Source organism: Musca domestica, unplaced genomic scaffold, assembly GCF_030504385.1.
Source record: "Musca domestica strain aabys unplaced genomic scaffold, Musca_domestica.polishedcontigs.V.1.1 2, whole genome shotgun sequence".
In the NCBI taxonomy this organism is placed as follows: Eukaryota; Metazoa; Arthropoda; class Insecta; order Diptera; family Muscidae; genus Musca; species Musca domestica.
This window is the reverse complement of record NW_026712249.1, coordinates 25,239,912-25,259,020: the sequence shown is the minus strand read 5'-3', so window position 1 is coordinate 25,259,020 and position 19,109 is coordinate 25,239,912. Positions and strand designations below refer to the sequence as shown.

The 19,109-nt window shown below is 34.9% G+C and overlaps 1 protein-coding gene across 2 annotated transcripts in view; it reads right to left on the bottom strand.

Annotated features, from left to right (window-relative positions):
• The window catches only part of LOC101900593 (proton channel OtopLc), a 142,496-nt gene that overhangs the window by 29,234 nt on the left and 94,153 nt on the right, over window positions 1-19,109 (bottom strand). The window contains exons 3-4 of one of the 2 annotated variants that reach the window (XM_059122014.1): window positions 1,305-1,443; window positions 646-1,226 (exon numbers count right to left, since the gene is read on the bottom strand). In XM_059122014.1, the coding sequence (XP_058977997.1) occupies window positions 646-1,226; window positions 1,305-1,443 (720 nt within the window). Of the gene's footprint in view, window positions 1-645; window positions 1,444-19,109 lie in introns of both variants that reach the window. The other variant, XM_020034671.2, reaches the window with a different exon arrangement.

Below are 19,109 nucleotides of genomic sequence, written 5' to 3'. Positions count from 1 at the left end.
GTAAGTCAGAAGTGATCGGAATGTAAGATCTTCTCACTGATCCTGGAATAAATACATACAATGTCCTCCACAGGAAACTTGTGCTATTTTCAGTAACTTTACAAGTTCAAACACACAATCGTACATCTGACCCGTCACTTTAATGACTTTATGCACAAAATATCCAACTCAATACTCTAGCCAAACAATGGCAATTTTTGATTTAGAAATTCCAATTTTTCTACAAAATGTATTTAAGTTCTTTAAATTTCCATTTTGATATCTGTAAAACTCAGAGATTTTTCACATTATTACTTGGTATTTGAGATAAATTTTAAAAATTGTAAATTGAGTTTCTGTAGCGCTAAAAATTCTTCAAACCCTGCTTGACGTTGCACATAATTTTAGCACTGATATCTGATTATCTCTTTGCAAAATATTTTATATGTTGTTCTATTAGTTTTTGTGTAATAATCTCTTTAATACGGGAAGTCAAATTTTAGTCCACAACTTAGCCATATTTTTTCTCAAAATTCGAAACTCGAAATTTTTTTTGAAGAAGCGACACTTTTTGAGATAATAAGCGGTATGTGTTTCACTTTCAAAAAATTTCTCACAACAACAATAATAATGATAATAATAATTCATTTCAAAATGTCTACTCACTTTTTAACTCTCGGCATTGGTGGATAGATGAACGAAGGACGATGTGTTCTCTTGATGGCTGGCAACACTGGATAACTGGACAGCTGACTAGAGTGATACATTAACGCTAAATGACCAGTCTGGCGTTCGTCGCCTGTCAACTGCTGCTGTGACGACATGCCTGGCGAAGGAGGACCCGAACCATGACCGCCATCTCCACCGCTGCCACCACCACCGTCGCCATCGCCCCCATCATCGCCGCCACAAGTCAATTGCGAGGCCACTGGTAAATTCGATTCATCGATAGTTACACGATGCTGTGAACCCGACTCACGTATACGTGCCGATAATTTGGCAGGCGACACCGACGACGTGTGAGACGTTGTATCCGGTGCTACCAGAAGATTTGGGGAAGGCGTTACCGTGGTGGCCGGTGAGGTATGTTGTGGTGGTGGTCGCAACGTCTCATCGCCACTGCTGCTGGCCGCTCGAATATGCCGCGATTCGTGTAACAAACTTGAACTGGTGTATGAAGCTGGCACTGTGGGAGTGGGCACCGCTACCCCATGCGAATGGGGATGATGATTCTGATGGTGAGGATGCTGAAATTGGTGGGGCAAATGATAGTGGTGATGACTGCTCATTTGGCGACCTGTAGGTAATTTTTGAGCTGTGGTTACAATGGCCTGAGGCTGTTCATCACGATAAGACAGGGATGTGGTGGTTGCCGCCGCTGTTGTCAATGCCGAAGATGCTGTGGCCCGAGTGTCGCTGGTCGAGGCCGATGAAGATGTTGATGGCAATGAGTCCGTGGCAGTACTGCAAGTTGAATTTGAACGAGACATTAGTGAGGCTAATTGAGGTTGATTGCAAAATTCTAATGAATGTTGGTTTATAATTGTTGCAATTGCAAAAATTAAAAAAAAAACGACAACAGCAACAACGTAGACAGAGATTATCACTACACCACACTTCCCGAAATAGTTATAGCGACCATTGGTGTTACGTTGTTGAAATGTTTTCTATTTTTTTTTTTTTTTTTTTGGAATTTTTTTTATTTTTAAAATTCAAAATTTTGCACGTCCGGACATAATGATAAATGGATAATAAATGATTTAGGTTTTTACTTTTGTTCGCTCTAGACTAACAAAAAAAAGATAAATCTCCATGGACCATGAATTGTGTCGACCTCTCTCTCTCCCTATGGGATTCTTTTTTTCTGTAAATTGAATAATTGAATTGAAACACAAACGCACACACAGAGAAAAGAAGAATTGTGGTTACTGCTGCTGCTGTCCGGTCAATGATAATAATGCCACTGATTATAATGCTGATGGCAGTGGCAGAGCGGTGGAGGTGGTGAAGAAGAAATGTCATTGAGTTGGATGCCACTACTGCTGTTGCCCGGTCAGCAACGGTGTTGATGTGGTGTCAATGATATTATTTATGTGTGTGAATATGTTTGTGCAAGTTTAACAAAAAACAAAATACAACAACTACTGTCCCTCCACGATTCATTCACATGTTCGCTCATCCATTCACATTCATTGAGAGATAGAAAGTCTTTCCCAAATGAAAAACCACACTGTCTGTCCATCATTCATAAATCTGATTTGAGTGCAAATTTCCTCTCCGCTCAGTGGTCAGTCTGTGACTTTTGGCATCAATGGATTATTTTTAAAATAAAAAGTGAAAAAAAAATTATCTAAAGAGTAGCTACATTCTGCCCTAAGGGTAATTCGAAATCTATTTGAATATTCTACAATTGGAAGGACAAAGTGATGTATGGTAAAAGGTTAAGGGATGGGGTAAAAGACATTTTAATACCCCGCAGAATATACAGGGTGAGATGAAAAAACTGCAATCAACTTCAGACTTCTGTCATTTCTAAGCAACTAGTCCGACAGCTGTTAACATTATTCCAGTGACAACTCATTAAATTGTCTACAAGCGTACCAAAGCATTAGCTGAGAATCTCCAGAAAAAAAGTAATTCATGATTGAATTCAAGCGTGATAGTGTGATTTCTTTACACGGAAAACCGCAAGTGGCTATCGTTAGAGCACTCCAACATTTAAATGTGAATAAATCTTTAGTGTCACGTATCATCGCCCGTTACCGTGATACTGGCAGAAAAGTCCTACGTCAAGAAAATGGACGGAAGAAAACAGTCACATCGTGAGCTGAACATTTCGCAATATTCCATTCGGCATATATTGAAAAATGATTATCCCATTTCACCGAAATTTCAAAAAGTGCAAGAAATTACACAGCAACTAAAAGAAAATAGACTCAAAAGAGCTAAAGAGCTGCTTCGCTTGGCCGAAAGTGGTGAACTGCCGAATTTGGTTTTCTCCGATGAGAAAACATTCGTTGTTCAGCAGTTTGTAAACAAACAAAATGATCGTGTTTACGTGCCAATGAGTTCAGCTGAAAATGTGCACCTTCGGTTGGCCACCATAACTCAAGCGCCGGTCATGGTGATGGTGTGAATTGTCATAACGGGCAATGGTCGCTATCCGCTCGTATTAATCGACCGTGGCATGAGAATAAATGCCGAATATTGTTCTGGATGGTGTATTAAAGCGTCGCTTTATTTCCAGCGCACAATGTCCACCAAAATCTACGGATACAAATCCTTTGGACTATTGTGTCTGGAGTATTTTGGAAAGCAAGATTGGCACGAAAAAATACCAAAGTGTCGATCACCTCCAGCAAGCGCTTCGCCGGGAATGAGCCAAAATACCGGAGAGCAACATTCAGGCAGTGTATGACGGTTTCATTGGCCGTTTGAACGCCATAATTAGCGCCAAAGGTGACCATTTCGAACAAATCTGAACTTATTCTAAAACTTGATGCTATTTTCGACATTTTTTGCTTTCATTCAATAAAATTAAAAAATGTAAAACTTATGGTGTTTCACTTTGTTGCAGTTTTTTATCTCGCCCTGTCTCTTTGGACGAAATCAGGTTCATTGGACTTACGATTGTCTAGCAGGTTCGTACTATAACACTCCGATTTGGTCCAAATTTGGTATGATTACCGAAACTTGCGTATTTTTTTTAAGTCTTCCTGGACAAAGTTTATTGATTTTTAAAGATTTTTTAGAAAAGGATATTTTTTACAAAGTTCTTTCAAAATTCCAGGACTTCAGGGCAAGGACTTCTCTGTAGAAAAACATGAAATTAAAGAATATATTTTCAAGGACTCCCGGGGAGATAATTAGATATTTTTATACCCTACACCACAAGGTGGTCAGGGTATTATGTCTTTTTGCATTTGTTTGTAACAGGCAAAAGGAAACGAGATAGACCCATAGTTCCTTTTGATGATCTGCATAGAATCACATTCTGAGTCGATGTATGCATGTCCGTCCGTCCGTCTGTCCATGTATTTTTGTAAACAAAGTACAGGTCGCATTTATTGCCCGATCCAGATGAAATTTTTCACAGATCATTTGTTCGGCCCAAGGACGAACCCTATTGAAATTGGAGATAATCGGTCAAAATTTAGATATAGCTCCCATATATATCTTCGTCCGATTTGCCTTTTATTGTGCACCAAACGCGTAATATCAGTCCGAATAGTATGGAATTTTGCACAAATCATTTGTTTGGCCCAAGGACGAACCCTATTGAAATTGGAGATAATCGGTCAAAATTTAGATATAGCTCCCATATATATCTTCGTCCGATTTGCCTTTTATTGTGCACCAAACGTGTAATATCAGTCTGAATAGTATGGAATTTTGCACAAATCATTTGTTGGGCCCAAGGACAAACCCTATTGAAATTGGAGATAATCGGTCAAAATTTAGATATAGCTCCCATATATATCTTCGTCCGATTTGCCTTTTATTGTTCACCAAACGTGTAATATCAGTCCGAATAGTATGGAATTTCGCATGTACGATCAGATTAGACCTCAAAATAAGTATGCCAAATTTCATCGAAATCGGTTCAGATATAGCTATAGCTCTCATATATATTGTTCATCCGATTTGTTATTTTTGTCCTCCGCAGCCGTAATATGCACTCTGTAACAACAATATTTGGTGAAATTTATCAAATACAGCTCAGAAATACATTTGCTAAATTTTATCGAGATCGGTTCAGGTTTGGATATAGCTCCCACATATAACTTCGTCCGATTTACATTGGATTGTTCACCAAACGTCTAATATTTGCCCAAATTGGATGAAATTTTGCACTTGCGACCGAATTGAGTCTAGAAGCTAGTATGTCAAATTTAGTGAAGATCGTTTCAGATATAGCTATAGCTCCCATATATACTCTTCATCCGATTTGTCATATTTGTTACCCACAGCCGTAATATGCATTCCGTAACATCGATATTCAGGGAAATATATAAATTAGAGCTCAGAAATATCTTTGCCAAATTTTATCGAGATCGGTTCCGATTTGGATATAGCCCCCATATATATTTTTATCCGATTTCAGATTAATTGTGCACCAAATGGGCAATACAACTCCGAATTTAAAAGATACAAATGCTTCGGCATATTTAGTTCTTTGAACTTTAAATTATAATAATAATCATAGCGTGTATGATTGAATTCTCCCATAAAAACTTTTAATTGTTATGCGCAGCTCAACTAAATTAGCAAAGTGGTGTAGGGTATCATAAAGTCGGCCCCGCCCGACTTTAAGACTTTCTTTACTAGTTTAGAAATATTTTTCCAAGAAAGATTTTCAGGGACTTTGGTCAAGAAATCAAACAAAAATATTTCTTGTTGGAAATTCTAAATTTTATGGAAGACATCGTGGTACTTTTTTTCCGAGGTCTTCCGACTAGAAATTCAAGAATATTGATAAAACAAACATTTTTTTGGTCTTCCTTGTAGAAAAATCAAAAAAAAAAAATCTCACTTAGTTCAGAGATTTTAAGGAGAGGAATCATGGATTTTTTTAAATATTTTTTATTGACGTCCTGACAATAAATGTCGGATTTTTTAAAGTGTATAATTATGGACTTGCTAGCAAAATTACCGATAAAAAAACAATGACTTGTTTTCAAGGACCTCCCTGTAGAAAATATAGACTGTTTTGCGGATATTCTTCAATGAAGTTATTTTAGATTTTCTTACCTTATCATGGATTTTTAATAGATTATTTTCAATGAATTCCCGGCAAAAAAAAAGAAATTTACAAGGAAAATCATGAATTTTTAAATGTTCAATCAAGGACTCAGAGTTTATTTAAAGATTTCCTTGGAAAAAAATGATTCTAGACTTCCTGTCAAAAGGATGGGAATTCTAAAGTATATTTTTTAAGGATATCTTGGTAACAATTTATTTATTTAATTATTTATTTATTTATTTATTTATTTATTTATTTATTATTTTTTTTTTTTTTGAGAGAAATTCCTTGCAACAAATCATGATTTTAAAGAAAATAGAATAGGATTATTTTTAATAAACATTTTTTGGAATTCCCTCCTAAATTCAGAAAAATTTGGCAATAACTTTCTGGCCAAAATGTAAGGTTTATTTAAAAATAGATTTTTAGGACTGTATAGAAATTTCAAAATTTATTTTTTCCAGGACATCTTGGTAACAATTTTAGATCTTTCTTTTGAGAAACAAATTATGATTTTTAGGGAATATTTTTAAGGATTTTCCCGGTGCAAAATTCAGAGATTTTTTTAAAACAGTTTCAATGAAAAATTTTGATTTTTAAGAATATTTTCAATGAAAATTTGACAGTTATTTTCTGGCAAAAATTAAAAGGCCAAATTCAAGGACTCTTGGTAACATCTTTTTTTTAAATCTCCTTCCTTTTTAAGGAGGTTTTCATAACATATTTTCAATAACTTCCTGGTAAATTTTTCGGATTTTCGAAGGCTTTTTTTCAGAAACTCGTGGATTTGCTTATAATATGCTTTCATTGACTTCTTAACAAAAATACATGATTTTTTTTAATTTTATCATTGACTTTTTACGAATAAAAAAAATTTCAGCAGTTTCTGTGCAGAAAATTATGATTTTTAAGAATTTTCTTTTCAAAGACTGTTAAGAAATTTTTTTCACGGAAAGAAAAAATGTATTTTTTAAAAAAGATATTTCAGATTATGTAATATTTTTTAAGAACTTTTTCAAAATTGAATAATTTTAAGGACTTCCTGCCAAAAGAATTTAGGATTTTTTCGATGACTTCCCGCCAATAATGTTTGGATTTTTAATTGTTTAAGGATAACAATATATAAATATGTAGGACTTTTAGGTCTATCAAGGACTTTCTGTAAAAATTGTTGGATTTTTTCTAGAAAATCATGGATATGACTTAATATTTTACCAATGTCTTCCGAGTTTAAATCGTGATTTTTTTTTTTAAGAATTTCAATGCATTTTCAGATTTTTTTTTTAATTTCTGAATTTTTAAAAGGTTTTTAAAGGCTTTAATCCTAAATATTGTGGATATGAAGGAATTTTTTTTAGGTTTATATGCTCAAAGATAGTGGCTTTTTAAGTTCATTTTTATGTATTTCCTGGCAAAAGAATGGAAATTGGATGAATATTTTGGCCAAAATCGTGAACTTTTTATAAACATTAACTGTCCTTTGAAACTCATACAAATAATCATACCTAATTTGCTAACAGGATTGATCAATGAATCCAATTTCTAAAGTTGGACATTTTTTAACATTTCAAATCAAAAATGATTATAAAAGGGATTTATATAAAATTATAATGACGAAAATACGAAAGTTTTAGACTGTTGATTGATAAATTATAACTGGAGATTATATATGTTATATGTGATATATGATATGGAGCAAAGCTCCAAATATTTTCCGGATTCCGTTCTTAACATTAATTAACATATAGTGTCAATGTTATGCTGTCGAAAATAAAAAAATGAGTCACAAATCCGTATTTAAATTTTATTATAAATTCCACTTTAAAAGATATAGTGTAGGGTACGCTGAATGCATCTCTCACTGACATAACTAGCCCATTCGATTTTGCGCTCAGGTGAGCATAAGTCCTCTAATGTTAAATTCAATTAAAAAGTCTTCTCCACACATTCACTGCACAACATATTAAAATACATACATACATTTGCACATGCATATACACTAAATGTTCTCCAAAACTATTTACGACCATGAACATAAACTAGAAAACACGACGAACAACACTATTCTGCAAAGCAATCTTCATGTTTAACCTGGTAATGTTGATAATGACGATGATTCTGAATGCAACAGCATAAAATTGCAAAAAGCAGGTCATCAGTTTAAGTTCAAGTACCGTTGAATTTTTCTCTTTCTCGACTCTCGGTTGATTGCAATTCTCTATTCAGGAAATAACTAAAGCTACAATCAAGCAAAGATGGAAAAACTTAAACGAAATGAGTTTTATTGCCTATTCTTCTGTCAAGTGGTCGGTGAAGTACTTGCTTTGACCATTAAACGGCTGTCTTAATAAGCAAACCCGCAATTTTAATTAACTATAATTAAAATAATGAAAAGCTGGCGCTTTCTTATAAATAAAAAAACATTATCCCTGATTGTTTTTTAATTAAATTTAAATGGAATGGTTATTTATTTCTTTAAAATAATTATGTTTTTGCAATATGGTGATCAAACACATACTACACAGTGCAACAAGGCATGTACACTTGTGTCCTAAACGTATGAGTGATTTCATAAATATAATGTCACTCATACGCAGAGTATTCATGCAAATAACCGCAGTCCATGCAACTAGATAAAACTCAAACGAAAATCACAGGAGTTAAAGGGAACATCAACATTTTCTACAATTTCGAATTTTTAATAAGATTTTTATTTTTTCATTCTAAAATTTGAAAATATATTCCTACAAACGCTTTACATAATAATTTCAATTTCGAAAAAATGAAAATATTCAAAAAATATACAAAAACTGTGAATTAAGTGATTTGTACGCCTACCTTCTACATTGCATTCTGCAAAAAAATGCATATCTTTTCTATTTTTAAGGAAAAATTTATAGATTACCCTGTGCGATAAAATTTAACTTTTCCAGTAATGTCAGAGAAATCTATACCAGATTATGAAAGAAGAGCTTGTGAGGGAATGGAGGAAAAAAGTTTAAGACTAAGATTCCTTGAATCCTTGCATTTTAGTTATGTAGTGTGTCTGGCAATTTTACAAGACGATGATTATTTATTATTGTCAAGAATTTTAACCCTCATACAAGTCAATAGAAAAGTCTTTTTGGTCCTTTTTTACTTATGGCCCAATTTTTAACAAAAGCTATATTTTAAATGAGTTTTTACAAAAATCTCTTCCAAATGTGAGGTTATAAAAAAATCTCGTCTATCCATCATTTTGGAATCATGGCGATAACGACAAACTTATTCTTTATCAAATTTCACCGAAGAAAAGAAATCTCCATTTCCACTATACAGGATGAGATAAAAAAACTGCAACCAACTTCAGACTGCTGTCATTTCTAAGCCACTCGCCCGACTGCTGTTACAATTATTCCAGTGACTGCTCATTATGTTGTATACAAGCGTACAAAAGCATTTTGGTAAGAACTTTCCAGAAAAAAAAGTTATTCGTGATGGAATTCAAGGGTGATGGTGTAATTTCTTTATATTTCGCTGAAAAAACAACAAGTGGCTATTGTTAGAGTCCTCCAGCATTTTAATGTGAATAAATCTTTTGTGTTTCGTACCTTCGCTCGTTACCGTTAGTGGCAGCGTAGCCCGACGTCAAGGAAGTGGACGAAAGAAAACAGCAACATCAGCAGAAATGGTTCGAAAAGTTAAAAAAAGCGACTTGATCGAAACCCGCGTCGCAGTGGATAAAAATGACTAGTGAGCTGAGCATATCGCAATATTCCATTCGGCAAATATTAAAAAATGAGCTCGTCGTAAAGCCATTGAAATTTCAAAGAAAGAAAATAGACTCACAAGAGAAAGTTGCTTCGCTTGGCCGAAAGTGGTGAACTGCCGAATTTGGTTTTCTCCGATGAGAAAACATTCGTTCGTTGTCCAGCAGATTGTAAACAAACAAAATGATCGTGTTTACTTGTCAAAGCTGAAAATGTGCACCATCGGTTGGCCACCAGAACTCAAGCGTCGACCATGGTGATGGTGTGGGCCACCATAATAGCCGATGGTCGCTCTCCTTTCGTATAAATCAGAATAAATGCCGAATATAATCTCGAAAATATTCTGGAGTGTGTATTAAAGCCTTGGACACGCAAACATTTTGGTCGCAGACCTTGGACATTCCAACAGGACTCAGCACCATCGCACTCAGCGCCAGCCAAGAATGGTTACAAAATGAGGCTCCTCGCTTCATTTCCAGCTCACTCAATGCCAAGTCTCAATGGCCACAAAAATCGCCGAATATCAATCCGTTGTACTATTGTGTCGGGAGTTTTTTTGAAAGCAAGGTTGGCACTAAAAATACCAAAGTGTCGATCACCTTAATCGTCGGGAATTTGTCAAAATACCACAAAGCAACATTCGGGCAGCGTGTGACGGTTTCATTGGCCGTTTGAAGGCCATAATGCGTGCCAAAGGTAACCAATACGAACAAGTCTAAACTTATTCAAAAATTTGATGCTATTTCCTACATGTTTTGCTTTCATTCAAGAAAAAAAAATAATAATAAAAAATTAAAAATTATGGCGTTTGATGTTGTTGCAGTTTTTTATTTCATCCTGTTTATGCCTTAAATCAACGAATTAGAACTGATCTTAATCTGAGGATTTCGAAAATATCAAAATGGAGGATCTTGACCATCTTTCATTGAGGTTACATAGCGATGTAAAATTTCAAAACGATACACTTGTCTTCCATTTTCAGTATTACATTCAGAAGTTACTACATTTTTTCATTAATCATAAGAAAATAATTTTGTTGCCCAGTGTAGTTGTTATTTGGTCTATCTATTGAGAACAAAAAATTTCCAAATCGGTCTATAGTATGACTCTTAAAAGTTTCACTTCATTTTGAAATACATTCATTTACAATTTGCTATTTCGAATCCTCAAGGATATTAAACATCGCATCATAATGTGGTTATATTATAACCGTATTGCTTTCGCACATATTTTCCAAAGTTTTTATTCCCTTCAGCATTGAGTGTATCCGAATTCCGCACGACGAAACTTATCCTCTTTTCTCTTGTTTTCTGCTTGAATATCCAATTTTTAATAATTTGTGCTCTTTATTTTTTAAATAATATTTTTTTTTAATATTCCATTAAAATCACAATATATTATCTCCAAAAAAAAAACTATCATCCCAAGTTAGCAACAATAAATTCTTCTCCATAATGAAACTGAATTTAATAATAATTCGCACTTATAACACACACAGCACACCCACACACTAACCCATAGCCAACACTTCTCACATACAAACAACAACTTATAATGGTATTCTTGGCACAACTTTTATATCAGTTCACCAAATGCATTTACTTAAAGTTTGTTGTTGTTGCTGCTAATGCTAGTGTTCTTCATGTTGTTGTTTTTGCCATTATACGTATTATTTATTCCACTAAAAACACACACTTTCTCTGTCTCTTTCGCTCAGTGTCGCTGAATGACTTTATTTCCTGTGTTTTCGTAGTCAATGTTTTATACACATACGAGTATGTGAGTGTTGCTTCTACAGTGTGTATAAATTCCATAGACACACATACACACACGATATTGTATATGAAAATGAAAGGGAGCTGTAATGGACGCAAAATGGGTTGGTGGGTATGTGTCTGGGTGTGATGTGGTATTTAGTAGTAAATCTCTTGGGCGAGAAGAGACCCAACCAGACATTAAATATTCCAAATGATTATCGTGTGTTAAAAGTTTGATAATAGAGTTTACAAAACAGTTTTGTCTTCGTCGTTTGTTGTTGTTTTAATTTTTTTTATACCCTACACCACAAGGTGGTCAGGTTATTACGTCTTTGTGCATTTGTTTGTAACAGGCAAAAGGAAACGACATAGACCCATAGTTCCTTTTGATGATCTGCATAGAATCACTTTCTGAGTTGATTTATGCATGCCAGTCCGTCTGTCCGTCCGTCCGTCTGTCCATGTATTCTTGTGAACAAAATGCAGGTCGCATTTATTATCCGATTGGGATGCAATTTTGCAAACAACATTTGTTTGGCCCCCGACGAACCCTATTGAAATTGGAGATAATCGGTAAAAATTTAGATATAGCTCCCATATATATCTTCGTCCGATTTGCCTTTTATTGTGCACCAAACGTGTAATATCAGCCCGAATAGTATGGAATTTTGCACATACAACCTGAAAATAAGTATGCCAAATTTTATCGAAGTCAGTTCAGATATAGCTATAGCTCCCATATACACTGGTGGCCAAAACTAAAGCAACTAAAATCGCAAAGACAATAAATGTCCTGTAACTTTTACAAAAATAAACAAATCGTAACTATTTTTCCAGTTTTAAATGAGGTCTTTAATTCAATTTTAAGAAACTAAAAATAAATATACAAAAATAATTTTGAACGAAAAATAATATGTGGAAAACTAAAATGACCCAATTTTTTGCTTGGTCAAAACTAAAGCAACTTTTGATTTTTTATTTTAAAATAATTAAATTTTGGCTAATAGTCGATAGCATCCATTATTTTTGATAGCAGTTGCACACCTACGAGGCATTGAACCTATAACACGCTCAATTTGATCCTTGGGTATGCTTTTCCAGGCACCCCGAATTATTTAGAAAATTTTGTGCTTATTTGTTTCCGAATCTCGCTTGATCTTCCTATCTACGATAATCCATAGGTTGTATATGGAGTTTAGGTCAGGTGATTGTGCCGGCCATGACAAAACATCGAATTTTCACTCCTGCAACAAATATTTGACATGTTTTGATGCAAGTATGGGATCATTGTCATGCTGAAACACCCAAATCAGCCGAATATTTTAATCAGCGTAAGGGAACAACGTGATGTCCAACACATCTTTGTAAACAAACCGATCCACAACTTCCTTTATTTTATGGATAGGCCCAAGTCCATAGAAAGAAAAACAGCGCCACGCCATTTTTGACCCTCCCTCATGCTTCACTGTAGCTTTGCAACACTGCGGCTTGAGTCCTTCATTTTTTGGTCTTCTCACCGTAAAATTTTTCACGTCTGAGCCTTTAATATTAAACGTAGACTCATCCCAGAAATAATGTTTTTTCCATTTAGCTTGATTCCAGTTAATATTATCGTTTCCGAAAGCCTTTTTATTTTTTTCAGATATAAATGGCTTTTTTGATGTCTTACGGACATGCGGACCAGCTGCCATTACTCGTCTACGCACTGATCTTGAGCTTATATCCAATGATTGTTCTCTCACCAATCCAGTTGAACTCTTAAATGGTTGTTTTTTTATTTCTCTCATAATTTGTGGATCAGTACGGGCTGAAGTTCTTCACGGCCTTCATCCGTTATGGACTGTTACTACTGATCCAGTTGCAAAAAACCGACTTAGTATACAGAAATAATTATGAAATCACATAAATATTTATGAAATATTTCTCGGAAATTATTTTCTGTGATATGTTGTTTTGATAGTCACTGATAATTTGCTGTTTTATTCAGGTACTGTATTTGCTTCTAGCCATTTTTAAAATTTGTTTGGGCAGTACTTTAAAAAACGGAAAGAAAAACACATACTGTTGTAAAAAACTTTTCAAAAAGGATTTATGACAAGCGAAATTGTCGAAGGAAGCAAAAAGCGATAAATATCACAGTAAAAATAACTGAAATTGCAGCAGTTATATGAATGTACAACAGAGTTGCTTTAGTTTTGTCCAAGCCAAAATCGGGGTAATTGGCTTTAGCATACATTATTTTTTATATAAAAAGGAATTTTGGTTTTTTGTTTTAGGTTTTTAAAAAGTGAATAAGGTACCTAATTTAAAACAAGAAAAACTTTGTCATTTTCATAAATGTGTATATTGTTCATCCGATTTGTTATTTTGTCCGCCGCAGCCGTAATATGCCCTCTGTAACAACAATATTTGGGGAAATATATCAAATGCAGCTCAGAAATACCTTTGCTAAATTTTTTCGAGATCGGTTCAGATTTGGATATAGCTAACATATATAACACCGTCCGATTTACCTTTTATTGTGCACCAAACGTCTAATATTTGTCCAAATGGGATGGAATTTGGCACATACAACCGAATTTAGTCTAGAAGGTAGTATGCCAAATTTGGTGAAGATCGGTTCAGATATAGTTCCCATATATATTGTTCATCCGATTTATTGTATTTGTTACCCACAGCCGTATTATGCACTCCGTAACAACGATATTCAGGGAAATATATCAAATACAGCTCAGAGATATCTTTGCCAAATTTTATCGAGATCGGTTCAGATTTGGATATAGTTCCCATATATATTTTTATCCGATTTCAAATTAATTTCGCACCAAATGGGCAATACAAGTCCGAATTTAAAAGATACAAATGCTTCGGCATATTTAGTCCTTTGAATTTTAAATTATAATTATAATCATAGCGTGTATGATTGAATTCTCCCATAAAAACGTTTAATTATTAAGTGGAGCTCAACTAAATTAGCAAAGTGGTGTAGGGTATCATAAAATCGGCCCGCCCGACTTTAGGACTTTCTTTACTGGTTTTTACTCGTTGCAGTGGGGCATTTGTTGATGTATGCACAGTGCGTAGATGCCATGTTTTGGAGGATTAATACTCAAGAAGATTTTGAAGGGCATTTTGAGAAAAAATGTATCTATATTTATAAAAAACAAATAACTAGCTGATCGTGAATCAACGCCCAGACAAAACGGCTGATGCTAGAATCTTGGCGTTTTTGCACGATGGTGAGCTTGGAGCGTAAGCCTACGCTGCTTTTCTGGAAATTCGTAATAAAAGTGTACGAAATGTACTAGAAATTGAAAAGTTGTATTGAGATGGAGTTCAGGAGAATTGCTTTGGGGTTTGGAAATTCGAACTTTAAGGGTAAGAAAAGTTCCAAAATGGCACTAAACTTCTAAAATGGCACCATTTGGTACTATTATTTGAACAGACGGAGCCAATCAAGGTTGGAAAGCAAGTTTGATATATGAAGGGTTTCGGGATATTCGTACTAAAATGTACGAAAAATTTATTACTTTGTATTGGACAAATGGAATTAGCTAGAATTCCGAAATTTGGAATGAGAGTCCTTGATGGAGTGCGATAGAATTTTTTCCTTTTTTTTTTTGAAATTTGGGGTTGTGGAAATTCGAACTTTATGGGTTCGAAAATTTCCGAAATGGCACTAAACTTCTAAAATGGCACCAATTGGTACTATTATGTGAACACAGAGAGCCAAAAACATGAAATATAGTATGAGGATCAACGTTGGAAAGCAAATGTAATATATATGAAGTGTTTCGTGAAATTCGTACTAAAATGTACGAAAAATTTAGTACTTTGTATTGGACAAACGGAATGAGCTAGAATTCTGAAATTTGAAATGAGAGTCATTGATTGAGGTGGTTTTAAAAACGTGTACTAAATGTGTAAACTGTACTAAATGGTACAACATTTGGTTTAGGGTGAACGGATGAAGCTGGACTTTTGAAATTTTGTATTGGGGTCCCTGTTAATGGTAGGTTTGTGATAAAGAAATGGTTATGGTAATGTGTACAATTTGACATTGGGTACTAAAAGTACTAAATGGTACAATATTTGGTATTGGGCGAGTGGATAGGTCTGGAATTCACAAATTTTATATTGAACTCTCTGTTGGTATCTGGAATTGAGATATAAAGGTGGTATGGAAATGGGTACTAAAACGGTACGAAAAGTACTAAATAGTACTAAATTTGGTATTGGGTGAAGAGACAGCATCCTTCCTAAAATTTGTCATGTAGGTAGTTGGTAGATGGGCGATAAGGCGCGGTTTTTGGAGATTCCTTTTAAAAAGTGGTATATATTAAGGGCCAGAATCTCCAAATCCTATATAAAGGTGGAAGTGTGATGAGTTCATCACATACATTAGTCAGAACATACAGAAACAGCAAAACAACAAGAACATGCGACGATGAAAATGAGAACAGCATTAACCACCCCATTCGCTGACAATTCAGCTTTCGACAATATGCCATTTACGGCATAAGGCAAATAATTCTCAATCACTTTGTAAGACCGGTCACATATAGTGTTCGGTTTGAGTTACTGCAGTGGGCTTGCCGAAGAGTAGTTAGTGATTTTCTGAATAATTTTCTGTCCTCCGACTAACAGAATTTTTACCTGGGATTTCTTTGGAACTGGCTCACCTTAAGTTGAGAGACCGGCAATTCATTTGCAGTTGTTCATTGTTCCACAGAAGCTTCTTTAGCTCGTTGTACCGTATCGTAGCTTAAACATTAGTAGTGTAGTAAGGGGAGTCATAAACGTAGTGCTAGCTGAAAACAAATCCTAGCCATTGCCTTTAAATCGTCAACATCCCGAACGTTGACATCATTCCGAACACTAATGTCGTAGGTCCTTATTGTATTCAACCCGTCGACATCCAACAGCTATAAATTAAAGTTCCCGATTACCTTGAAATCGTCAATCTTACCAACATCGACAACTGTCTACCAGATATCAAAGTTCCCAATTACCTTCAAATCGACGTCACTCTGAGCACAAACTTTGTAATACCTGATCTCCCGCTCCGGTCAGCATCCGTCGACCATCCATAAGTCCCACATTACCTACAAGTCGTCACCGTCCCTTACACCGGCGTCACCCAAACAAAAACATCGTAATTCCTGACATCTCGCAGTCAACATCCCAAAAGTTCCCGATTACCTTCACATCGTCAAAATCCTGGTCTCACACACTTGTCAACATCCGACAATCATCCACGAGTTCCAGTCATAATTGAATCATCGGTAACCTGAACATAATCCCCGCCTAATCGCACTTCATCAACTACCCGAGTACCAATCGTAACAAATCGACGTCACTATATAACAGTTCCCGATTGTCGACAAATCGTTCACTGACTGAATATCGACCCTGATTGCGTACGAGACATCGTAAACGTTAAATTTCCGATCATCAAGTGAAAAACTCTATTTTTAATTGCTGAGCTTCTCCGAAGTCAATTCGCAATCCCACATATATTTATGCCCCATGTCTTGGAGGTACTATAAGTTCGATTGGGCAAAAAAGTTCGTAACATATCAAAATATTGGTCCTCGACATAGGATTACATCCTATGGATGTTCCTATCTCACCGAGCCGACACGATCTCGACTCGATATCCGTCCGGCCATCTAAGTTAATTTATAATCACCCTACAGGTCGCATTTATGGCCCGATCCTCACAAAATTTCGCATGGTGGTAGGGGTAGGATGGGAATATAAGGCTAATGTTTTTGGAGATGATGATTACGTGTTGAAATCTAGAACAGAGCAGAAGTCTAGTATTTTGGATAGCCATTAGATAATATTTAACGGGAAATGGACCAAATATATTTGGACCTAGGGGGCATTCCAATATATAGCAGGGTGTCCCCCAGGAGGGGAAAAATCTTAAATACAGCAGAGTTTACATCAGCCAACGAGAAAACCGTGATACATGGTCGCTGTTAAATACACGGTATATAAAATAGGATGGTGTTTTTGGAAACTCGTACTAGGAGTAAAATTTTATTCTATTATGATTGATTTTGTTCGGATGTTGTTGGACCTTGAAATATTAACAATTACTTTAAAAACTCCCTACAATGGCATTCCAATTGGGTCTTGATTGGGGTTTTTTCATATTCTTTTCCTACTGCTATTTGATATGAGAATTTAATAATAGCTGCATTCAGAGCGTGTGTGAAACATGTGATACCATAAAGAGCTCTGACAGTCACGGAGAGTCTGCGGCTATTTTTGTTGCCATCACCAAAGATTGCGGAAGTGTTCGTTCCAGAGCATGGAGTTCTAATTGACAATTAGTATGGTATTTGCTGTTGTTGTTTTTTTTTCCTATCAAGAATGGAGTTGGAGTAAATGGACACAAATGTGTTCGTGTGTATGGATGTACATCTCTTTTTTGTATTCGTATTCATAGATACCAACATTTGTGTCCTTTGGCATGGCATGGCATGGCACACACTCATTTCTTATTCTCTCCACATGATGTGAGAATGTGTGGTGGCTGGGGGTCTCTCGTACTTTCAAAAGTTATTTTAATAGGAATTTGTGGTTACATCTGTGGTGAATAAATGATTTTTTTGGTGGGAAAGAAAGTTAAGTGCCAGACAATATTTTGGTTTTCGTTTTGAAAATGGTAATTAATATTTAATGTCAAAATGGGTGTAATATTTTATGATGTAAATTTGGAAATTAAATTCAAAAGGGAATTCTAATATTTCACTAGACTTTTTTCCAAGAAAGTTCTTGGGAACTTCTTTGAAAGGAATAACTAAAAAAATTTTCGATTCCTTTGAAAAAAGGATTTTTGGTTTTTTTGAAATGTTGATAATTTTAAAATTTAAAATAATTTTTGTTTGTTTGATTTGGCCCAAAATTATAAAGCACCTTGAAATATTGGTCCTGCACATAGGATGTTCTATATAGAGCTGAGTTGATCTGATACAAAGAGAAAATATTTGGATGATTTTGCAGTTGCCAAATTTTGCATGGGGTAACGTTCGGAAAATATTTGGGGTTTAAAAGGGACCAAAAACCTAAAACTTGTCTAGATTTCGTTGACGAATATATCTAAATATCGGAGATACAGCAAATCATATAGAGGAACCTAAATATTCAAATATTCTTTTGAAACCCCATTAACACGTCGTGGGGCGTAAATATAGGGCCGACGATTTGCATGACATCGTGGTTTCGGCCAAAAGTCAAGATATCGGTCAAAACAGGACTATGTGACATTATTTCAAGAATAAAATGGAAATAAATGGTTCAATATGAATGAGAAAACGCTTTTGAATGTGAAATTTATTTACTTTCCGAAAGAGCTAATTAGGTATGAAGATCAACTTGGTCAAATACCAATACTTTTTAGAGTATTTTTTTGTTAAGATATTGGTTACTCACAGTAATGATTATTCGAAAAGAGGAGCAATTAGATCAAAATTTGCATTTTTATTTAATAGATAACTGAATGTTTCTGTAGAAACTTTACCACAAAATAAAATGTTGTAGAAAATCAAATGGTCGACACGCCCGACCATAGCCTTTACTTGTCTCAATATATGCTAAACAGTCCTTGAAAATATTGCCTAAAAATCAAGGTCAATTCCGCTATTCTTGACCATTTTAAAAATAATATCTCGAGAAGGAATTTCTCACAAGATTTTGAAAAACGCTTTAATAAAAATTCTATATTTTTCATGTTTTCGTCAGTTTGACCTTAAGAAATCTATTTTTCTTGGCTCGAAGTTTTAAACCTAGTTTTAACAGGTATAAAAGTCTGTAAATTCGACCGGGCTGAACATGGAATACCCTCCACCATTTGGAACGAATTTGGAA